This window comes from Hyposmocoma kahamanoa, unplaced genomic scaffold, assembly GCF_003589595.1.
Source record: "Hyposmocoma kahamanoa isolate Upper Pololo Valley unplaced genomic scaffold, ASM358959v1 65, whole genome shotgun sequence".
NCBI classification, from domain to species: domain Eukaryota; kingdom Metazoa; phylum Arthropoda; class Insecta; order Lepidoptera; family Cosmopterigidae; genus Hyposmocoma; species Hyposmocoma kahamanoa.
The window spans coordinates 10,629,583-10,647,049 of NW_020653853.1; the positions used below are offsets into that span (position 1 = coordinate 10,629,583).

Genomic DNA, 17,467 nt, shown 5'->3' on the forward strand with positions numbered 1-17,467 from the left:
TAATGGTGGCAAACTAGAGCACTTTCCGCTGATTTCAATAAAACTTGGCAAATCATTGTAATTCCACGAACATTTGAGGTCGGTTTTTTAGTATACTGGTTATAAAAAATCGAGACTTAATGAAAAGAATGTGAATTTCCTGTGTCACCCTAAGACAAATTTGACAAGTCCCGAACCAGTTTCACCAGCACTCCGCCTAACGCAATAATGATTGGCGGCAGAAATGGGTTTGGTGGCAGAATTGCCCTCTACGGCAACTAAATTAAATTCCTGCCAATTACGTCACTCGAAATATTGATTGACCATTGAGGTAATGACGCATAAACCTTATCAAAACATCGATGTCGATAATTTACTGCAAAGAAAATTATCTATAGCTCTTTAATTAAAAGACTTTACAACATTCCTCGCATTTTTCTTAAAGAAAGTTCAGAAAGCGGGAAGTCTTACGAAACAATTTCACTAATTCGTTGGTACAGATGATCAGAGCATTATCTCAACAACACAGATTTTTCAGGAGAGCTATTTTAAAGGTTCTTCTAGCATAATTTCAGCCGCTATTGTTATTTGGTTCTCCTCACCTATATGTATTTAAAACCTACACGTTTAACAATATTTTCGAATACTTCTTATTCTTATTCAATTTCGTAGTTTTGACAAAATCCGGATATTGTTCATAGAGATCTTTAAGATTACTAATTATTTTGAACATAAATTATTTCTGATTCAAAGTTTTAACTAAACTATTCATGCTTAATACTTTTAAATGATGAAAGGAAAATATTCCATTCGATAAAACTTTGAGGAACATAGTAGTATCTCAAAAAATGACTCTATAATATAGATTACCATGACAATTCAATGAAAAAAATATTTCAAAAAAGGTATTCCTTGAAATAATCGTCTTTGTTTTAGAAATACATATTTTTAAAATATACTTACCTTGTAATGAACGCATGCTATGTTATAGTTTTAACACCTCGTTCAACGAACGATGACGTTTTGACGACTACAGCTTCGTATGCAATACGGAATACGACTATGTTACTATGTATATTTGGAGCCAAAACGTTCAAAAAGTTCAGAGATACACTGCCTCCCGCGCCATTTTACGTTCGATCATTATAAGACATTGTTCATTTGAAAGATCTCAATTCTTTTAATAGAAGTTCTTATTTTTCAATGCCACGATTATAGCACGCACGTACAAAAGATTTAATTTTGTGTTCCGGAAAGTTACTTCGATATTTTATCTATTCTTTTCTTATTCTTTCCACTGAGGTAGGTACTATTCGAGTGATGTATTGCTCGAACTTCTGTGCAGGAATTGGTTCAAGTTACCTGATGAATAAGGTGTCGTAAATATTAGACTTTGTTTCCTTCTAATAACGCACATACTGATTTTCTTGTAAACTAGTAGATTGCTGACCACGTACGGACATGAAATACGACGCAAAGAAAAATATGTTCCTTTTTGCTTTTGTAACAACAAAAACAAAAGGTCTGTATGTGTACATTAATTAAATTATTTTGCTCATATAAATAAATGAATATACATTTTTTTTTGTAAATTTTTAATGTATTATCATTCAAATAAATGAACCGAAGACAAACTGAGAGATATCAATTATATAACTTGTTTATAAAAAAACCTGACCTCATAAATTTGTGGAATTACATCTCTTTGCTAGTTTTGTTGAAATCGGTTAACGGAAAGCGGGTGAAATACAATTCATCTCCTGAATATGTTATTCAAATTTGAATTTTATTTAGAAGAAGAACCATAAACAAGTCGTGCGTCTTTTGGTAAGCGCCTATCGATAACAGAGTGCCACTGCAAACTCAGAGCTTTAAATCGTAAAGGTCTGAAGGGCACTGCTACTGCGGCCGTTACCCTGAAATATAAGTTGGCAAGTCCCATGTGCCTCTAATTTCACCAGCACCCTTACCTTTCAAAACCGGAACACAGTAATACTGACATTACTGCTTGGCGGCTTGCTTCCTTGGACGAACTTTTTCACAAGGAGCTCTACTACTACCACTAACTTTCCAACAAAAAAATAATCATTGAAATCGGTACACAAATATCCCAGAACCCGCGTAACATACGCACAAAAAATACAGTCGAATCAAAAGACGGAATCGTTCCGTCGAAGGACGGAATCGTTGTTCTCCCAATTTAAAAACAACCATTTTCCCACTGGGCCACCCCGCTTCAGAAAAATTTTAATATCAATGTAATTTTAAATCCAAAACAGTGGAAAAAATGCAAAAGTTGGCGTTGAAACGTTGAAGGTATTAAAGTGGTACCCGACTAATACGATTACAGGGGTACTGAATAATAAAATGCTCAATTTGTTGCCTCTACCTTTGATAAAAGGACAGAATTTGTTACGGAAATCAGGTTACAAAGTTACAAAAGCCATTGGGAGTGATGGAAGCTTTCAGGAACACTAGAGTAACGAATTATGATTTGATGGGGACAGTCCCTACTATCTTTGTCTACTATCTGTTCTCTCTAAAGCAGAAAACGTTGTCGCTAAATAACGTTTAGAGATAAAAACATGACCATTGAAAACTGTTTAACGTTTACAAAACATTTCAAAATTATACGCACCTAAAAACTCGTTATTTTCGAATTATAGGCACCTCTTATTACAGTGATTTTCCAAATAGATTTGAACATTTCAAATGTACTTTGGTAATCCATAATCCTAGGAAAACAATAAAATTACAAACGTTGTAGAGTTGAGGTTGATACAACACTAGCTCGACTAGTCCCAACTTTATATTATATATATTTTTTAAAGATTTAAAGAAATATAAAGTTTCGGCCTGATATCATGAAATATCTTTGTAAAATTAAAAATAAAGTATTTAATTAATAACTATTCTAACTATAGTGAAAAAATAGGGTGGTTTGCATTAATATTAGACATAACTGGTTGAATACTGTACCACCTCAGTCAACCGTGACCATGGGACCTGTAAAGGGCCCAAAACGTCGGTTTGTTTGAAAAAACAAATATACGCGATTTAAATCCGGAAAAATAGTTTCATTTCCTATACATTTTTCATTTTTGAGAATCAACATTGAAATGTTTTTTGTTTTATTAATTTGCTTTAATAGTTGTAGCGCAAAGTGCACTCAATACGCGACATTTTTGTCCTACAATTATCTTCTCAGGTGACTTTTGTGCTTAGGTATTAACCTTTACGGGCTTGAGTGCCGGTTAAATGAAATGGAAGAGGCCTTTGAAAGATTTCATAAAACGTAACGCGAACGAAAATGTGGGTGATGAAAATCAATGGTAATATTTTTAGGTATTGTAGTCGAACTACAATATATAAAAATATTCATATCTGTCTTATTTTAACAACGTCTTAATGTAGAAAGGCCTTGTAATAACCTTCTGTCGACTACGTTGACTCAATTTCTTTGCACTGTGGGAGGAAGTTCCAGCTTGAGAAATGAACTTTGCTAAGTTGCTCTGGCACCTACTTTTACTTTTTTTATGATACAAAGTGATAGGACGAACAAGTCGTGCGTATGGTGGCAAACGACACGCATGTTCAGAATAGTTACAGTGTTACTTAGAGCTTTAAATCACAAAAATCTGAGGGGCACTGCCACTGTGCCTTAGTAGCAGTAGAGCTCCTTGTGAAAGAGTTTATCCAGGGAAGTACACGTCAGCTAACCTATTTCTGCCGCCAAGTAGTAATATCAGCATTAGTGTGTTCCGGTTGTGAAGGGAAAGAGTGCTGATGAAATTACAGGCACATAGCACTTGTCAACTTGTCTCAGGGTGACGGGCACAGTGGCAGTGCCCCTCAGATCTTTGCGATTTAAAACTCTGAGTGGCACTGTAACTGACATGGACAGCGTGTAACTATAATTTCTCGATTTCTTGAGCTTATAGTATAAGAAATTGCCTAGTTTGTCACCAGGTAAATGAGGCGGCTGTTTAGTACATCATTATTGTTTCTAATATTCCAAGTTCGTTTCAAAGAGTTTTGATATGTCTAAGTGCTCAATAGTTTTGAAAAATGGAGTGCAACGAAGGAGCCTCCCCCCAAGGGGCACACTTTATACGCCTTAATACTGTTATATCTATAAACAATCTTAATATGGTATTGATTTAGATAATAGTTCTCTGTAAATGGTTTTAGAAAAAAGAAATTGTTCTTATAGACTTATTTCATTCAAGTCAAAATTTTAAGACCTTCTTAATACCAAACAATTTAATTAAGTGTAATCTCTCTTAAGATTTACTCTTATAGTCCTTATTTTAAAGTCTTCTGTAGAATAACTGATTATTTTTAGTAAAATTCTTCTATACACTTCCAGTAAAATCTATTAATACTCTAAAAACTAGTGTTCTTAAGTTTATTCTAAATAGATACATTTAATTTATAGACATTCTGTAGTGTTTGTACTTATTGACAAACACGTTATAGCGCGTCTTCAGTGATTTTATTTAAAAAAATACTACAATTAGGGTTTTTACTCTATTGGACGTTGTAAGAGTTCATGCAAAATGGACAAAGTAAAGAATATTAAAAGATCTGGTGGAGGTGGTAAACCTTGGATATTAAGTCACGTCATTCGATACAATCAGCGTTGTCAATGCCAATTGTTCAAAATCCCCAAAAATCACGGTTAAAATCCCCAAATTTGGGGAGAACAAAGTTTATATTCCCCACAATATCCCCACATCTCGAATTTTCATTATTTATTAGAAATACGTCGCTTAAAAATATAACAAGGAATTAAGAAACTCAAAATGTAATAATCTATTACGTTTACTGTAAATAGAATGTAAAAAGTAAAAATAATTACAAAATAAGATGACCTTAAATCGCTTATTTATTTTGATAATAATAATAATAATAACGTACACACTCGACATAGTCCCGCACTAGGGAAACCCTGGGTCGCGGGTGCCATGGACAAACACATAGACAACCACAAATTACACCCAAACTCACGAGAGAGATAAATGTAGGCCATACAAATATTTCTCCCGGCCCGGGAATCGAAGCTGGGACCTCTGCATGGCAGTCCGTGCTAACCGTTCGGCCTCGGAGGCAGTTATATTAATTAGATTCAACATTAATCTGTAATCAGTCTGAACAAAAAATCATTTTTGTTTGCGGGAGAAAGAATCGCGAACTCAACACGCACCGACTGGTAATTTTACAATTCGGAACCAAGTGCTCTAATAATAATTCTATTTAAGCTGCTTGTTAATAATACGAGGGATATGCGATGTTGAAAACACGTCGATATAGTCCAACAAAGTGTTTCTAACAGTAACTATCAAACTAGCGTTGCATCAGCAATTGATAGATTAAACAAAATGATAAAATGTTAGAATCCCCACATTTTCCTCACATAGCGCTAATCCCCACAAAATCCCCAATCTAGTTGAAACTCCCCACAATTTGGGGAATTCCCCACAAATTGGCAACGCTGGATACAATAGTCGTAATTCGCGCTCTGGCCGGTCATGGCCGGTATTTGTTTGTTGACAAATAAATAAACATTGTGAAGTAATTCCGTGTTGTGAAATGACAAAAACAATTGAAATGAGCGCGTAAACTACTGTATTTCAATGTTCTGTATGTGTATTGTGCCGTCTATCAATAGAATACAGTGAAACCATTGTGTGAAATGTGGTTGGCGTAAAGAAATAACCTCAATTTTGTAATGAAAATTTTATTTCTTCCAACATAAGTTAGGTATGTCATTAAAATATTCCTTATATTCATATGATAGGGAATTTATCCACCTTTCTAGTCATATCTAACACATTTCATATAATTATACAGAATAACGTTTTTTTGCAACAAACTGGATTTTTTCAATTGTTTTATTGACCTAGTGCTTTGAAAAGATTTTCATTGCATAATACGCTCACTATTTCCTATAACTTTCTAAAGATTTTGTAATACTGTCAAAAGAAAAAATCGCTTAGAAACATCGCGTTTTGTAGACAATCATAAAAACTTCGTAGAACTGATTATTCTTCTACAGTCTATTATTATTCACAAGATCAACTACACTAAAGTAAAAATATTCTTTTCGTATTCTAAAGTTTTTCTATAGATAAAGCTATAGACAAAATGCTCCCAACCGTGTTTTCAAAAAACCTTTAGAATTTAAATGTATCGCCATATTTATTTTTAAGGAATGACTATGAAGTAGCAGAGGAAAAGTTCTTTTCTTTTGAAAAAGTAAATCTTAATTGAAATTAGCTTGAAGAAGCCTAGAACTTCTTGGAAATGGTTTGTTTCATGAATTATTTTGTATATTTAAGCTTTCTATAAATATTAAAAACCGAAAATCGATAACTGTATTTTTATTAAGTTTATATTTTGTACATAAATATTTAAAATTTAGCGAGCGCGTTACTTTTATGGCAGGTTTTACATCACTTTTCACAATGTATTTAAAGTCGCATGTCAATTTCGCTTTCTAACCGATTAAACATTGCGCGAAAAAGTCAGAAATATTATATCTAATTTCGTCATATTGCAATTTTGATAGTTTATATTTTGTAAGCCATTAAACTTGAAATCTATTAGTATTAAGAGAACTGCGTCTTATGTTTGTAACGATTTAGTATTTTGGTTTTAAAATAGCATTATTAAGAAAACTATCATAGACTATAAATTATCTAAAAACTGTCTACAAGACTAAATAAACTGTCTACAAATGGTCTTTTAACATTCTAGAAGGGTTACTTGAGAAAAAAGATAAGAATCACTCTTAACACTACCTAGCACTTTTTAAGCACTCTTGTGATCTACTAATAAAGTTCTGCCACTTTTACTTTAAATTATCTAGAAACCTTCTTCGAGATATCTTGAGGGAATTTGAAATCTTAAAATTTTCAATCGAATTAAATTCCATTAGATATCTAATAGTATATATTTAGATATGGGTGTGCTGCTTGGGCCCTTATACCATTCCTTTCCTGTACGTCTCGCGCACGCCGACCGACAAGTCCGTTTACCACGGCTGTAAGCATTATAGTGTATGCCATCGATACTATAAGAAGAAGTTGAAAAAATGAGCCAGTTACTTGTTACTTCCTTAAAATAAAGAAAATAATCTTAAGTTTAAAATCTTTTACAAGCTACTACTTCTTAAGTTACTATTCAGGAAGTTTTTAATTGGGATTTTGGTTAAAAATAAATTCCCTTGAAAAATAAGCACAAAATCTGCTAGAAATACTATTTTTAGCCAATACAGTGCAATATGCAAAAGCAAATTTCTGTCATAGCCAAGCACAAATACGTTCGAGCTATTTGGGATATTAAGTTATCAACAACGCGTATTAAATAAACACGACTGTAGCGAGTATGAGCGACAGGGGAGCCATATTTTTTACTTGTTTCCAAAATGGAAATGGGAATATGTTCATATCTTTTACATGAATGGCATCTACGCGCCACTGGGGAACGACCCTGTATCGAAAACTCAAGTTCAAGTACGGTATAATGATGTAGAACAGTAACTTTGTTACGTGAGCATTTTATTAACAACATGTCCCTGTTTGTCAAGAATAGAGTCCCAAAGAAAAAAAACTTATTACGTAGTTTTATTGATGATCGCTAAATAGTCAAAAACAAAAAAGCGACATCGCATTGCCCGTGTGGCACTCGGTGCTTTGAAACCATTGCGTTGCATTGCGACGACGTAACTCACCCGGCGCGGCGCAGCGCCCGTGTGGTATCGCTCTAACGCTGGTTTTTTCAAAATATAATGGTTCATTGACTAAGCCCGACAGATGTGCCTCAGATTTTTGAAATATCTTCCTGATTTACGAAATAGTAGACGACGCATGACGTGAATGACGCATTTAAAAAATAGTAATCATACAGAATATTTGTATGATAAAAACGATCATTCAATCAATATTTTTGTGAAATTATAATAATTTGTTTTTTTTTAAATCAAGAAACAAAATCTTAAAATTGTAATTATTTTTAATTTAATTAAATTTTTATTGAATTGATATTCAATTATTTTTTGTGAAATTACTCCACTAGTTTGTTATAATTATTAATACAAAGATCGAACAGTCAGAAAAAATTCCTTCGATCCGGTCGGATTCGAATCGACGTCTTCTTGCATACCGTTGTGTGCGTGATGTATATTCGTTGTCATTGCATTCTACTGATTCTAAATTTTAACCGCTTGCGCCCATTTGATCACGAATTGCCAATAAGTTTTTCGGAACCAGCCTAGGAATATTTATTACACGACGAAAGAAATTGTCGGGGAATGCGTGTCCAGAGATTTGATTCAGAGAGTGACCGCAGTTTTGTGAAAAATCATGAACGTTTGGTAGGATAATGTGTTCCAATATCTGTATCTATCAATAATGTCCCTAAGAATAGTAACTGTGTGGTAAATATTTTGCTAATATTCTTTCCGGTAACAGGATCGAATAGAACGAAAAAAGGTTTTATGAAAATTGACTTTCATTTCCTGACTATACCATATTTTCAACATTCAATATTATGTGAGTGCCAATCGATATATCTTCAAAATTTATGGATAACCTTCTAAGACTTTCCCAGTAGCTATAACGGTTAAGTTACCTTTGCTGACCCGTTTCAATTTTCCACCATATAGGTATTGTATTGGAAGAAAAAAATCGGGATAGCAGAAGTTGGTCCAATTTAGTAAAAAGTTTTTTCATGCAAAATTAATAATATTATATTAAATTTGACCAACTTCTGCAGTCCTGACTTTTCCGATACAATGAGTCTACTCTTACATGAAACTGAGTCGATGAGCACTAAAAATAAATTTATCAATTTTATTATTTTTTAAGGCCAACTCATTCTTGAGCAAAAAATTAACTATGCCAAAATTGTTTACACAAAAAAAAGACTTAAGACGCTTAAGATTATGAAGAAAAAAGGAACAGACTATTACCTGAACACGCAGAAAGCCTTGTAAATATCACACATCATAACTTGCCTTTGTTAAATTTTAAATATTAATAATGTAAACTTTCTTTTTGAATTACTAAACTGCTAGAAATTGTTACAATTGTCTACAATTTCTAGTAATAAATATCTTTTGAATATTTCAAATATATTGTTGATTTTACTTTATTATGTCTATAGCTGTGATGCTTTATTTTAACCGAGTTTCTAATGAACCGAATTATTCGGCCGAGTACACCGAGTAGCAAACAAGCACTCGGCGCATCTCCAGTCTCAAATAACTTACCTATTTATTTCTTCACACTGTTTTTACAAAAATCTAATTATCTCGAAAGTGACATTTTGTGGGTTGGTTATAGTTTGCATAACTATGTCCAACTACATATCTCGTAAGTATCGTGCTCGACGGTAGACAGCCGATATACAATATAAATTAATTTGTCAAAACCATGATCGAAACAGAGGTCTGGCAACGTATCCCACGGACGCAAGCTACGCAGCAGAAGTTTTCAACGTTGCAATTTTAGTAAATAATCAAGGACGCAAACAATAATTTCATTTTTTTAAATACTTTGTGTTTTAGGTTCTAATCCAACCAAAAATATTTTTTTTTTATTCTCACCTAATGGCTAAATTTGACTTTTTTTGAATATTTTGTTTTGATTTCAACGAATTGGTGCATTATATTTACTTATTTACGTATTTTTTTGTGTACGATATTTTTTCACACTGTCAAGTAACTGTCCATAATTTGCAAGCAAATATTTAGCTCGTACTTTAGTAGCCGAAAATTACTTTTTACTCCTAAATTTGTTATTTGTCTTTTATTTAAAACAAATAAAGTGTCAGGATCAAGATAAGTACCATTTAAATAACCACACCAAATTTGGTAGTAAGCAAGTTTGGTTTGCCCGAGAAAAATATGTCAAATAATAACCACCAGAGTCTCACTGTAATCCAGTATTTGTATTACCTATGACATTAAGCAATATTCTAGGATTTTCAAGCTACACTTCAAGATACGTGTTACAGGATGTACTATTTTCAAAGTTCCACGTGCTATGTTATCGCCTAAAATCTTACACAAAAACACCATATTTAAGAGATTTTAGGCACCTCATCGGCTTAATGGCTCGTAAGACAGTTTTCCTGTGGCTTCTGTGGTTTTGGACTTCCCCATACTGTCCAGTTAAAAAAAACACATTGTATAAAAATTTCAAAAGCTAGGAACAGATGTGGACTGTGAGACGTTATTTTTAGTCTGCGGCTATACTCTCTTTTTTCCAAGACGGAGTAAAATTACAATTCATTGCGGAAAAGTGTTGCCCGCTTACAAACAGCTAGAGAAAACGCTTCAGAAAACGTATGAAGTATCCAACTTGCATTAGACCAGCCGGGTGGAGTCTAGAGGATTTAATCTCTTCTTAGAGGAGAACCGTGATGATGATAAAACTGTCACATTCAATTAACATTTAAATATACAGGGTTATTTGTAAAATACTGACAACCTATCTTTACTATAATACTAACACCATAAACAACAACTTTTGTTCCATTTTGTTCAATAACTCATTAGACTAACTGTCGTGCAAATATATTAATATTTAAATATACCGCTCTCAACGTTGATAATTTTCTGCGATGACAAAAGAAAGCGCTAGCGTAAATACCAGTCTGATGCAAAATGCAGGAGCGGGGCTGGAGGTCGCCATGGAGGACGCTTGCACGTTTGAACTTACTATATTACTACCAAATACAGACATAAAAAGTGTCACATCGTACAACAAGATCTTAAAATTTAGTTTTGGTAAATTTATTTCGTTTCCTAATAAGTCATAGAACAAAAATTGTTGTTTAACATCAGTATAATATAGTTCTATAATCTAAAATACAATAATAATACATACATATTGTACAATATATACTTTTTTCCTGAAACCCTTAAATAGGTACAAGTGGAGTATTACTGAAAGCTATTGTCCGGTTGTATTGAAACTGATTCACCAAACTCATTGACTATTACCACAACCTCGTCGTAGCAATTTGGGCAAATCTTTGTACATTTGTTCAGCTTTGTTACCTGTATCAAAATGAGATAAAGGCAAGGTATTAACTGAAATGAAGATTTATTTATTTGGCCCTTATAAAAAAGTTTTGCTGCTTTTTTGGCAATATTGATCTAAAAAATAAAAATACTGAAAATTACGGGTTTACAGGTACTGAAATTTACAATTTTTCGCAGAAGTCGAACCTTAGAGAGTGCCTTCAAATTAGACGCCTGTAGAAAGGTTTCGTACTGTCTGCAACTCTCTTGTTGCTACATATGAATTATTACGTTAATTCCAGGTATCTCTGCGTATGCAGATGACAACACAGTTGTAGATAGGTACTTGACCAATGCAAGAGTCGGTGGAGAGGAAATCCAGTCTTGTCGAGAGTCCATGGTTACTCGTTTGGATTTGACACATAACACGTTCACAGTACCTCATATAAAGGCTGAAATGAAACCCCTAAAATCTACCGGAATTTGTGTGAAATAGAAAGAAAAGAAAGAAAACTGTTTATTACACAATCACAGATGCGCATATAGACAAAGCAACAGAGGAACAATGATAATAATAATAACAATTCAAAATTAAACTTTTAGGCCCTCGGAGAGGCGAGAATCCAAATAAATAATGATATAATAGTAACAATAAAAAAATGGTGAATTAAAACAATGACTGATTACTGAATTAAAACAACAATGCAGTACCTAATTCACCGCCATGCATGTCGCGGCTGGTGCAATCGGGACTTTCTCAGCTTTATCCACAAACGGCTTTTTATTAAACCGTTTCGTGGCGCTGGTTTTCAGCAAATAGTTGGTTTTGTCTTTTTCTCTCACATTATACATAACGGCGCGTTATTTAAACAGTTCATTAATGACTATCGAGACATCGAATACTTAGTTAGTTTATTCGCTAAATCAATGGCTGTAGTTATTATTATTTTAGAGTGGGTAACGCCGAATGGAGTTGTTGAGTGTCAGTTTTCGGCGAGGAAGAAAATGTTTGACAGGTCGCTGTTTATATGTGCACTTACAAACCCATTAGCTCTAAATTTAACTAATTTGATGTTACAATAGGGAATCGGACAATTTTTCAGAAAGTGTCTAGAATTAACTAAAATAGATATGTACAGCCATGAAAAATAATATTTTATTAAAATAAAGCTTAATAGTCTCTAAAATGTGCTAAAACTACGTTAAAATTTAAATAGAAACAAATTGGCGCGCAAACGTAACGAAATGTCAAATTGAACGCGTGACGTCATTTGTAGGTAAACAAGCTACGAAATCAAGGGCAAAGTGTTATTTTAAAGTTTTTGTGAAGTTTGAAGTCGTTATGGAACGGAAAACATATCGTTGGTGTGTAGTACCTCAATGTAGGAATACTTCTATAACTACCCCAAATAAACTATTTATTGATGTACCTCGAAAATCCGACATACGAAAAAAATGGTTGGTCCTAGCACGACGAAATGTCTGTAAATTCAGCGATATACTTTTGTGAGGATCACTTCGACGTAAGTACACTTTATGCAGTGAGTGATACATAGATCGAAGCATGTGTTAATAATTATATAGTAAATGTTGTGTTATATTCACTAGTGCCTTTAATTACGTAATGTAATAATTATGTATTCGAATTTTAGCTGCCGAATGATATGGAAAATTACATGCGATGGAAGGACTGTATTACTATCGATTTGAGGGCTGGGGGGGGGGAAGGGGGACCTTTCGTGCAAAGTTTCAAAGTTAGGACGTTAATAGTTTTCGATATATCAATTTTTGAAAATTCGAAAAAAATTACCTCAAAAAATCATGTTTTCGCACAGAAGAGTAAACCCCTCCCTCCGAACCCCTGGCGGGAAAAATCTACCCCCAGACCCTCCCCCCTGTCTCCACTTCCTGTGTTATATGAGAAACTAAATTTCCCACCTCTCAAATCGTGCGATGGTAATGTACAGTCCTTCCATCGCATGTAATTTTCCATATCATTCGGCAGCTAAAATTCGAATACATAATTATTACATTACATAATTAAAGGCACTAGTGAATATAACACAACATTTACTATATAATTATTAACACATGCTTCGATCTATGTATCACTCACTGCATAAACTGTACTTACGTCGAAGTGATCATCACAAAAGTATATCGCTGAATTTACAGACATTTCGTCGTGCTAGGACCAACCATTTTTTTCGTATGTCGGATTTTCGAGGTACATCAATAAATAGTTTATTTGGGGTAATTATAGAAGTATTCCTACATTGAGGTACTACACACCAACGATATGTTTTCCTTTCCATAACGACTTCAAACTTCACAAAAACTTTAAAATAACACCTTGCCTTTGATTTCGTAGCTTGTTTACCTACAAATGACGTCACGCGTTCAATTTGACATTTTGTTACGTTTGCGCGCCAATTTGTTTCTATTTAAATTTTAACGTAGTTTTAGCACATTTTAGAGACTATTAAGCTTTATTTTAATAAAATATTATTTTTCATGGCTGTACATATATATTTTAGTTAATTCTAGACACTTTCTGAAAAATTGTCCGATTCCCTATTCACCGCCGCCGGCATGACGAATTGATAACGAAGAATGAAACCAATACCAATTATTATCAAATAATTCCTGACACAATTAGTGACGAGGGAGTTTCCCTCAACGTTTCTCCGTGCGGCATATATAACATCCATACTGTTTATTAATTAAAAAAAATACAAGTTAAAAAATATCCAACTAAAATATGTAACATTGAAGTAGCGCATGTACCTACTTGTGACTCCATATTAAGGTATGTGTGGACTTATGGTTGAACCCAATTTTCGACTCATGGAACGTTGATAAGGTTGATAATATACTCCATTTAAATAGTTCTACATCGAGCTTACAATATTATAAACTACGTATAATTAGGCGCTTCGACATATTGAATGCAGCTAATTAGCTTCTTATTAAATTTGTGACGTTTGTGATGGTGAATATTTAATATACACAAACATTCTATTACAGGCATAACGATAATTGATTGTTTTCAATCCTCTGTAATATAATTATATTTATTGAACATAATGCAGTGCAAACGGCGAAAAATATTATTCATTGACTTTTTTTGACATTAACTTTCGAAAAATTTCGTTATCTAATCGTCATTATTATGACATCCAATTTTCACACTTTTTTTAAATTGGGCACTGTGGAATATACGCAAGTACTATTGGAAACATTATCAAAGACAAAAAGTTATTTCGCTTTCTTGAGGACCATGACATTCATCATCATCAACCCATTTACACGTCTCACGGCCGGGTCTCCTCGCAAGCGAAGGCTATAGTAGAAGGCTATGCTGGCACAAAGCCTTTTGGGGGCTTCCCACGGCTTAATAACAAGACTTAGACACCAGACATTAATAATAATTAAGTGACTTGTCTGCTAAAAATATCTTTGCAGGTTTTAAGTTTATAAACACATTTTGTAACCTCAATAATATTTTAATAACAAGGTTTTGTACCTATTGGTTCTGGAGCAGGGGCTCTCGATGTGGTACTGGGAAAGACATCCGAGAAATCTGTCCTTCTTGGACTTCTCCAGTTCCAGCAAATCCAGTTGTTTGTTGTTGATGCAGTACTGCTCTCGGAACTCCTGTAAATTGTTCAAAATAATGTTTAATCAAGACCGAAGCACAGAAATAAATAAGGCTGGTATGTTCCTGGACGAAATCTTTCACAAGAAGCTCTACAGCTACTAAATGTATAAGTACAGTTACTGCAGCAGCCAGAATCATCGACCAGAATAAGGGTGCTGGTGAAATCACAGGCACTTGGGACTTGTCAACGCAGTGGCTGTGCCCTTAAGATCTTTGCGATTTAAAGCTCTGACTGTTATGGATAGCCGTGTCGTTTACCACCAGGTGCACGACTTGTTCGTCCCATCACTTGGCATTATAAAATAAAAATTGAATACATAAGGTTAGTAAGGGTATAAAATATCTAATATATAAAGTTGTGATCATTTTTGTGACATCAATATCGTCGTTGACTGGCACCCTAAGTAATACTATTACTTTTTTTTTACATTAAAGTGTAGGGCGACCATGATTTTAGTTTTTGGGCTCTCCTGTGTAATTTTGTCTAAAGTATTTATTAGGTTTTGTTACAGGACAGCCGGTTTAATAACAAAAAGTTCACTAGGTAACCTACGCCTTCATGCGTAGGAAGTGAACATTTTTGTCAATGCTTGTGATTTAGCCAAGCTTTGCCTCCGACCTGCTCGCATAATTGGAAGTTAAATTGATAAGTCGGGAATTGGGTTACGTAAAAGTAAAAATAATTACCTGGCCAATTATTATGTATAAAGTTAGCAAAGTACCTTTTGATATGTATGATTAAATACGTAATTACGTAGTTTGATAGCATAAAAAGATACTTAATAATAATAATAACTATTACGTTTGCTGTCAATGTAAACAGAATGTAAAAAGTAAAACAAATTATAAAATTAGATGACCTTAAATCGTTTATTTATTTTAATAATAATAATAATAATAACGTACACACTCAACATAGCCTACGGAATAAACTACGGAAACCCTGTGTCGCGGGTGCCATGGACACACACATAGACAATCACAATGACAAATTACACCCAAACTCACGAGAGAAATAAATGTAGGCCATACAAATATTTCTCCCGGCCCGGGAATCGAACCTGGGACCACTACGTGACAGGCCGGCATGGTGACCGTTCGGCCACGGAGGCAGTTACAAGGCAGTTTACTGCTACTGCTGTAAATGGTGGATGAAAAGAAACAATATTGTAAGATTTATTTTACATTAATTTTCTGCATATCTCATCCAACATTAATTTCCGATTCTAAACTTGAATTAATTACTACCCGGATTCGAATGTTTGCAATCTCTCCCTACAAATAAAAAAATAATTTGGGCTGACACAGTTTTGTAAATAATTATTTACTGGTAATTTCTATGTTGATTTCAAAATAACTTACTAGTGATTTTAAACTTCTATTGAACAAAATTCGTTACAGACATGACTTCAAGATTAGTATATTATAACCAAATTGAATTTCGGGAAAAAATATTTAAATTGTGGTAACCCTAAAACAATCTTAGGTGAAGACAATATAATGTTTTTATTTGTTCACATTTATTCTACATCGAATTTGGCTAATACTCTAGCCAAATTCGTGTTGCTTTGTAACTGAGAAAGGTCCATTTCAGACGATGCAATCAGTAGGGCTAACATGATAGGACGCGACTTGCGCGAGAGCAACATAAAGCGTAAGATCGCTAAGCGAGAATAGCAGTATCTCAGGGGACTCCAAAGCTTTTTATTGATTTTTAATAAATTTCTACTTACCCATACCTAACTTAAGTAGCTTATCACGGCCCACAGGCCTGTCGATTGAGGCTTGCCTCGGGACGTGGGTTCAAATTTATTGTCTTACTATGTGTGTGTGTATTACACACCTGCTTAGAGTACATGGTGGTCTTGCTGGTGGGCCGCTCGTCGATGGCCCTCTGCCGCTTTCTGCCTGCGTTCTCATCCTCTGACTCGTAGCCTTTGGCCGAATGTGCTATGTCAGCCTGTTGACAATTACAACAGTGAATAATAATAGGCTTTTTTTTCCAATAATCGCGTACATTGTTTTTTCAAACAAACCAACGTTTCGGGCTTTTTAAATGTCCCATAGTCACAGTCATGAGATTTTTATGTTTAAATAGTTTTCTAATATCAGTAAAGCCTGTGAAAAGTTCGTCCAAATAAGTACTGCCACCTCACTTATTTCTGCCGCCAAGCAGTAATATGAGCATCACTGCGATCGGGTTTGAAGAGTAAGGGTGCTGGTGAAATTAAATTCACATGGGATTTGTCAACTTATGTCTGAGGGTGACCGACGCATTTGCGATTTCACGCTCAGAGTGGCACTGCAATTGCTATGGACAGGCGAGTCGCTTACCACTATTATGATTTGTTCGTCCTGTCACTTGGTACCGTAAAAAATAACTTTAAACAAGAATATGTATAAAAGATAATGCTATATTGTATTCTAACCATCCATTTAAAATGATGACATAAAACTTGTGTTCAACACGACATCATATTTAGGAAAAGAAAACCGGCCATTACAACAACATGCTTTGTAAACGTGTAATACTATCGTAACAATTTGTTTATAATGCCCATTTAATCTTGCCTTGAAAAGGCTCAAGTTATAGCGTTCAGGGTATAAATTTGCATGCGGAGAGTTCTACTCCAATGCTGTATGCCATGTGTACGCAATGTGGAAACGTAACGAATCTTGTGTATATTCACAATATAGAGGTAGAGGAGAGATAGAGGAACCCCAGCCTGCGTCTAGTTCCCCTATGATAGAAAGGGAATAGCGAAATGATTTCATGCAATTCCTTTGCACACTCT

At 34.2% G+C, this 17,467-nt stretch overlaps 1 protein-coding gene across 1 annotated transcript in view; it reads right to left on the reverse strand.

Moving 5' to 3' along the window:
- LOC113231521 overlaps positions 1-17,467 on the reverse strand; it is a 100,294-nt gene that overhangs the window by 59,081 nt on the left and 23,746 nt on the right. The window contains exons 2-3 of the mRNA XM_026465846.1: positions 16,516-16,632; positions 14,538-14,668 (exon numbers count right to left, since the gene is read on the reverse strand). Coding sequence (XP_026321631.1) covers positions 14,538-14,668; positions 16,516-16,530 — 146 coding nt within the window. The 5' untranslated portion in view covers positions 16,531-16,632. The remainder of the gene's footprint in view (positions 1-14,537; positions 14,669-16,515; positions 16,633-17,467) is intronic.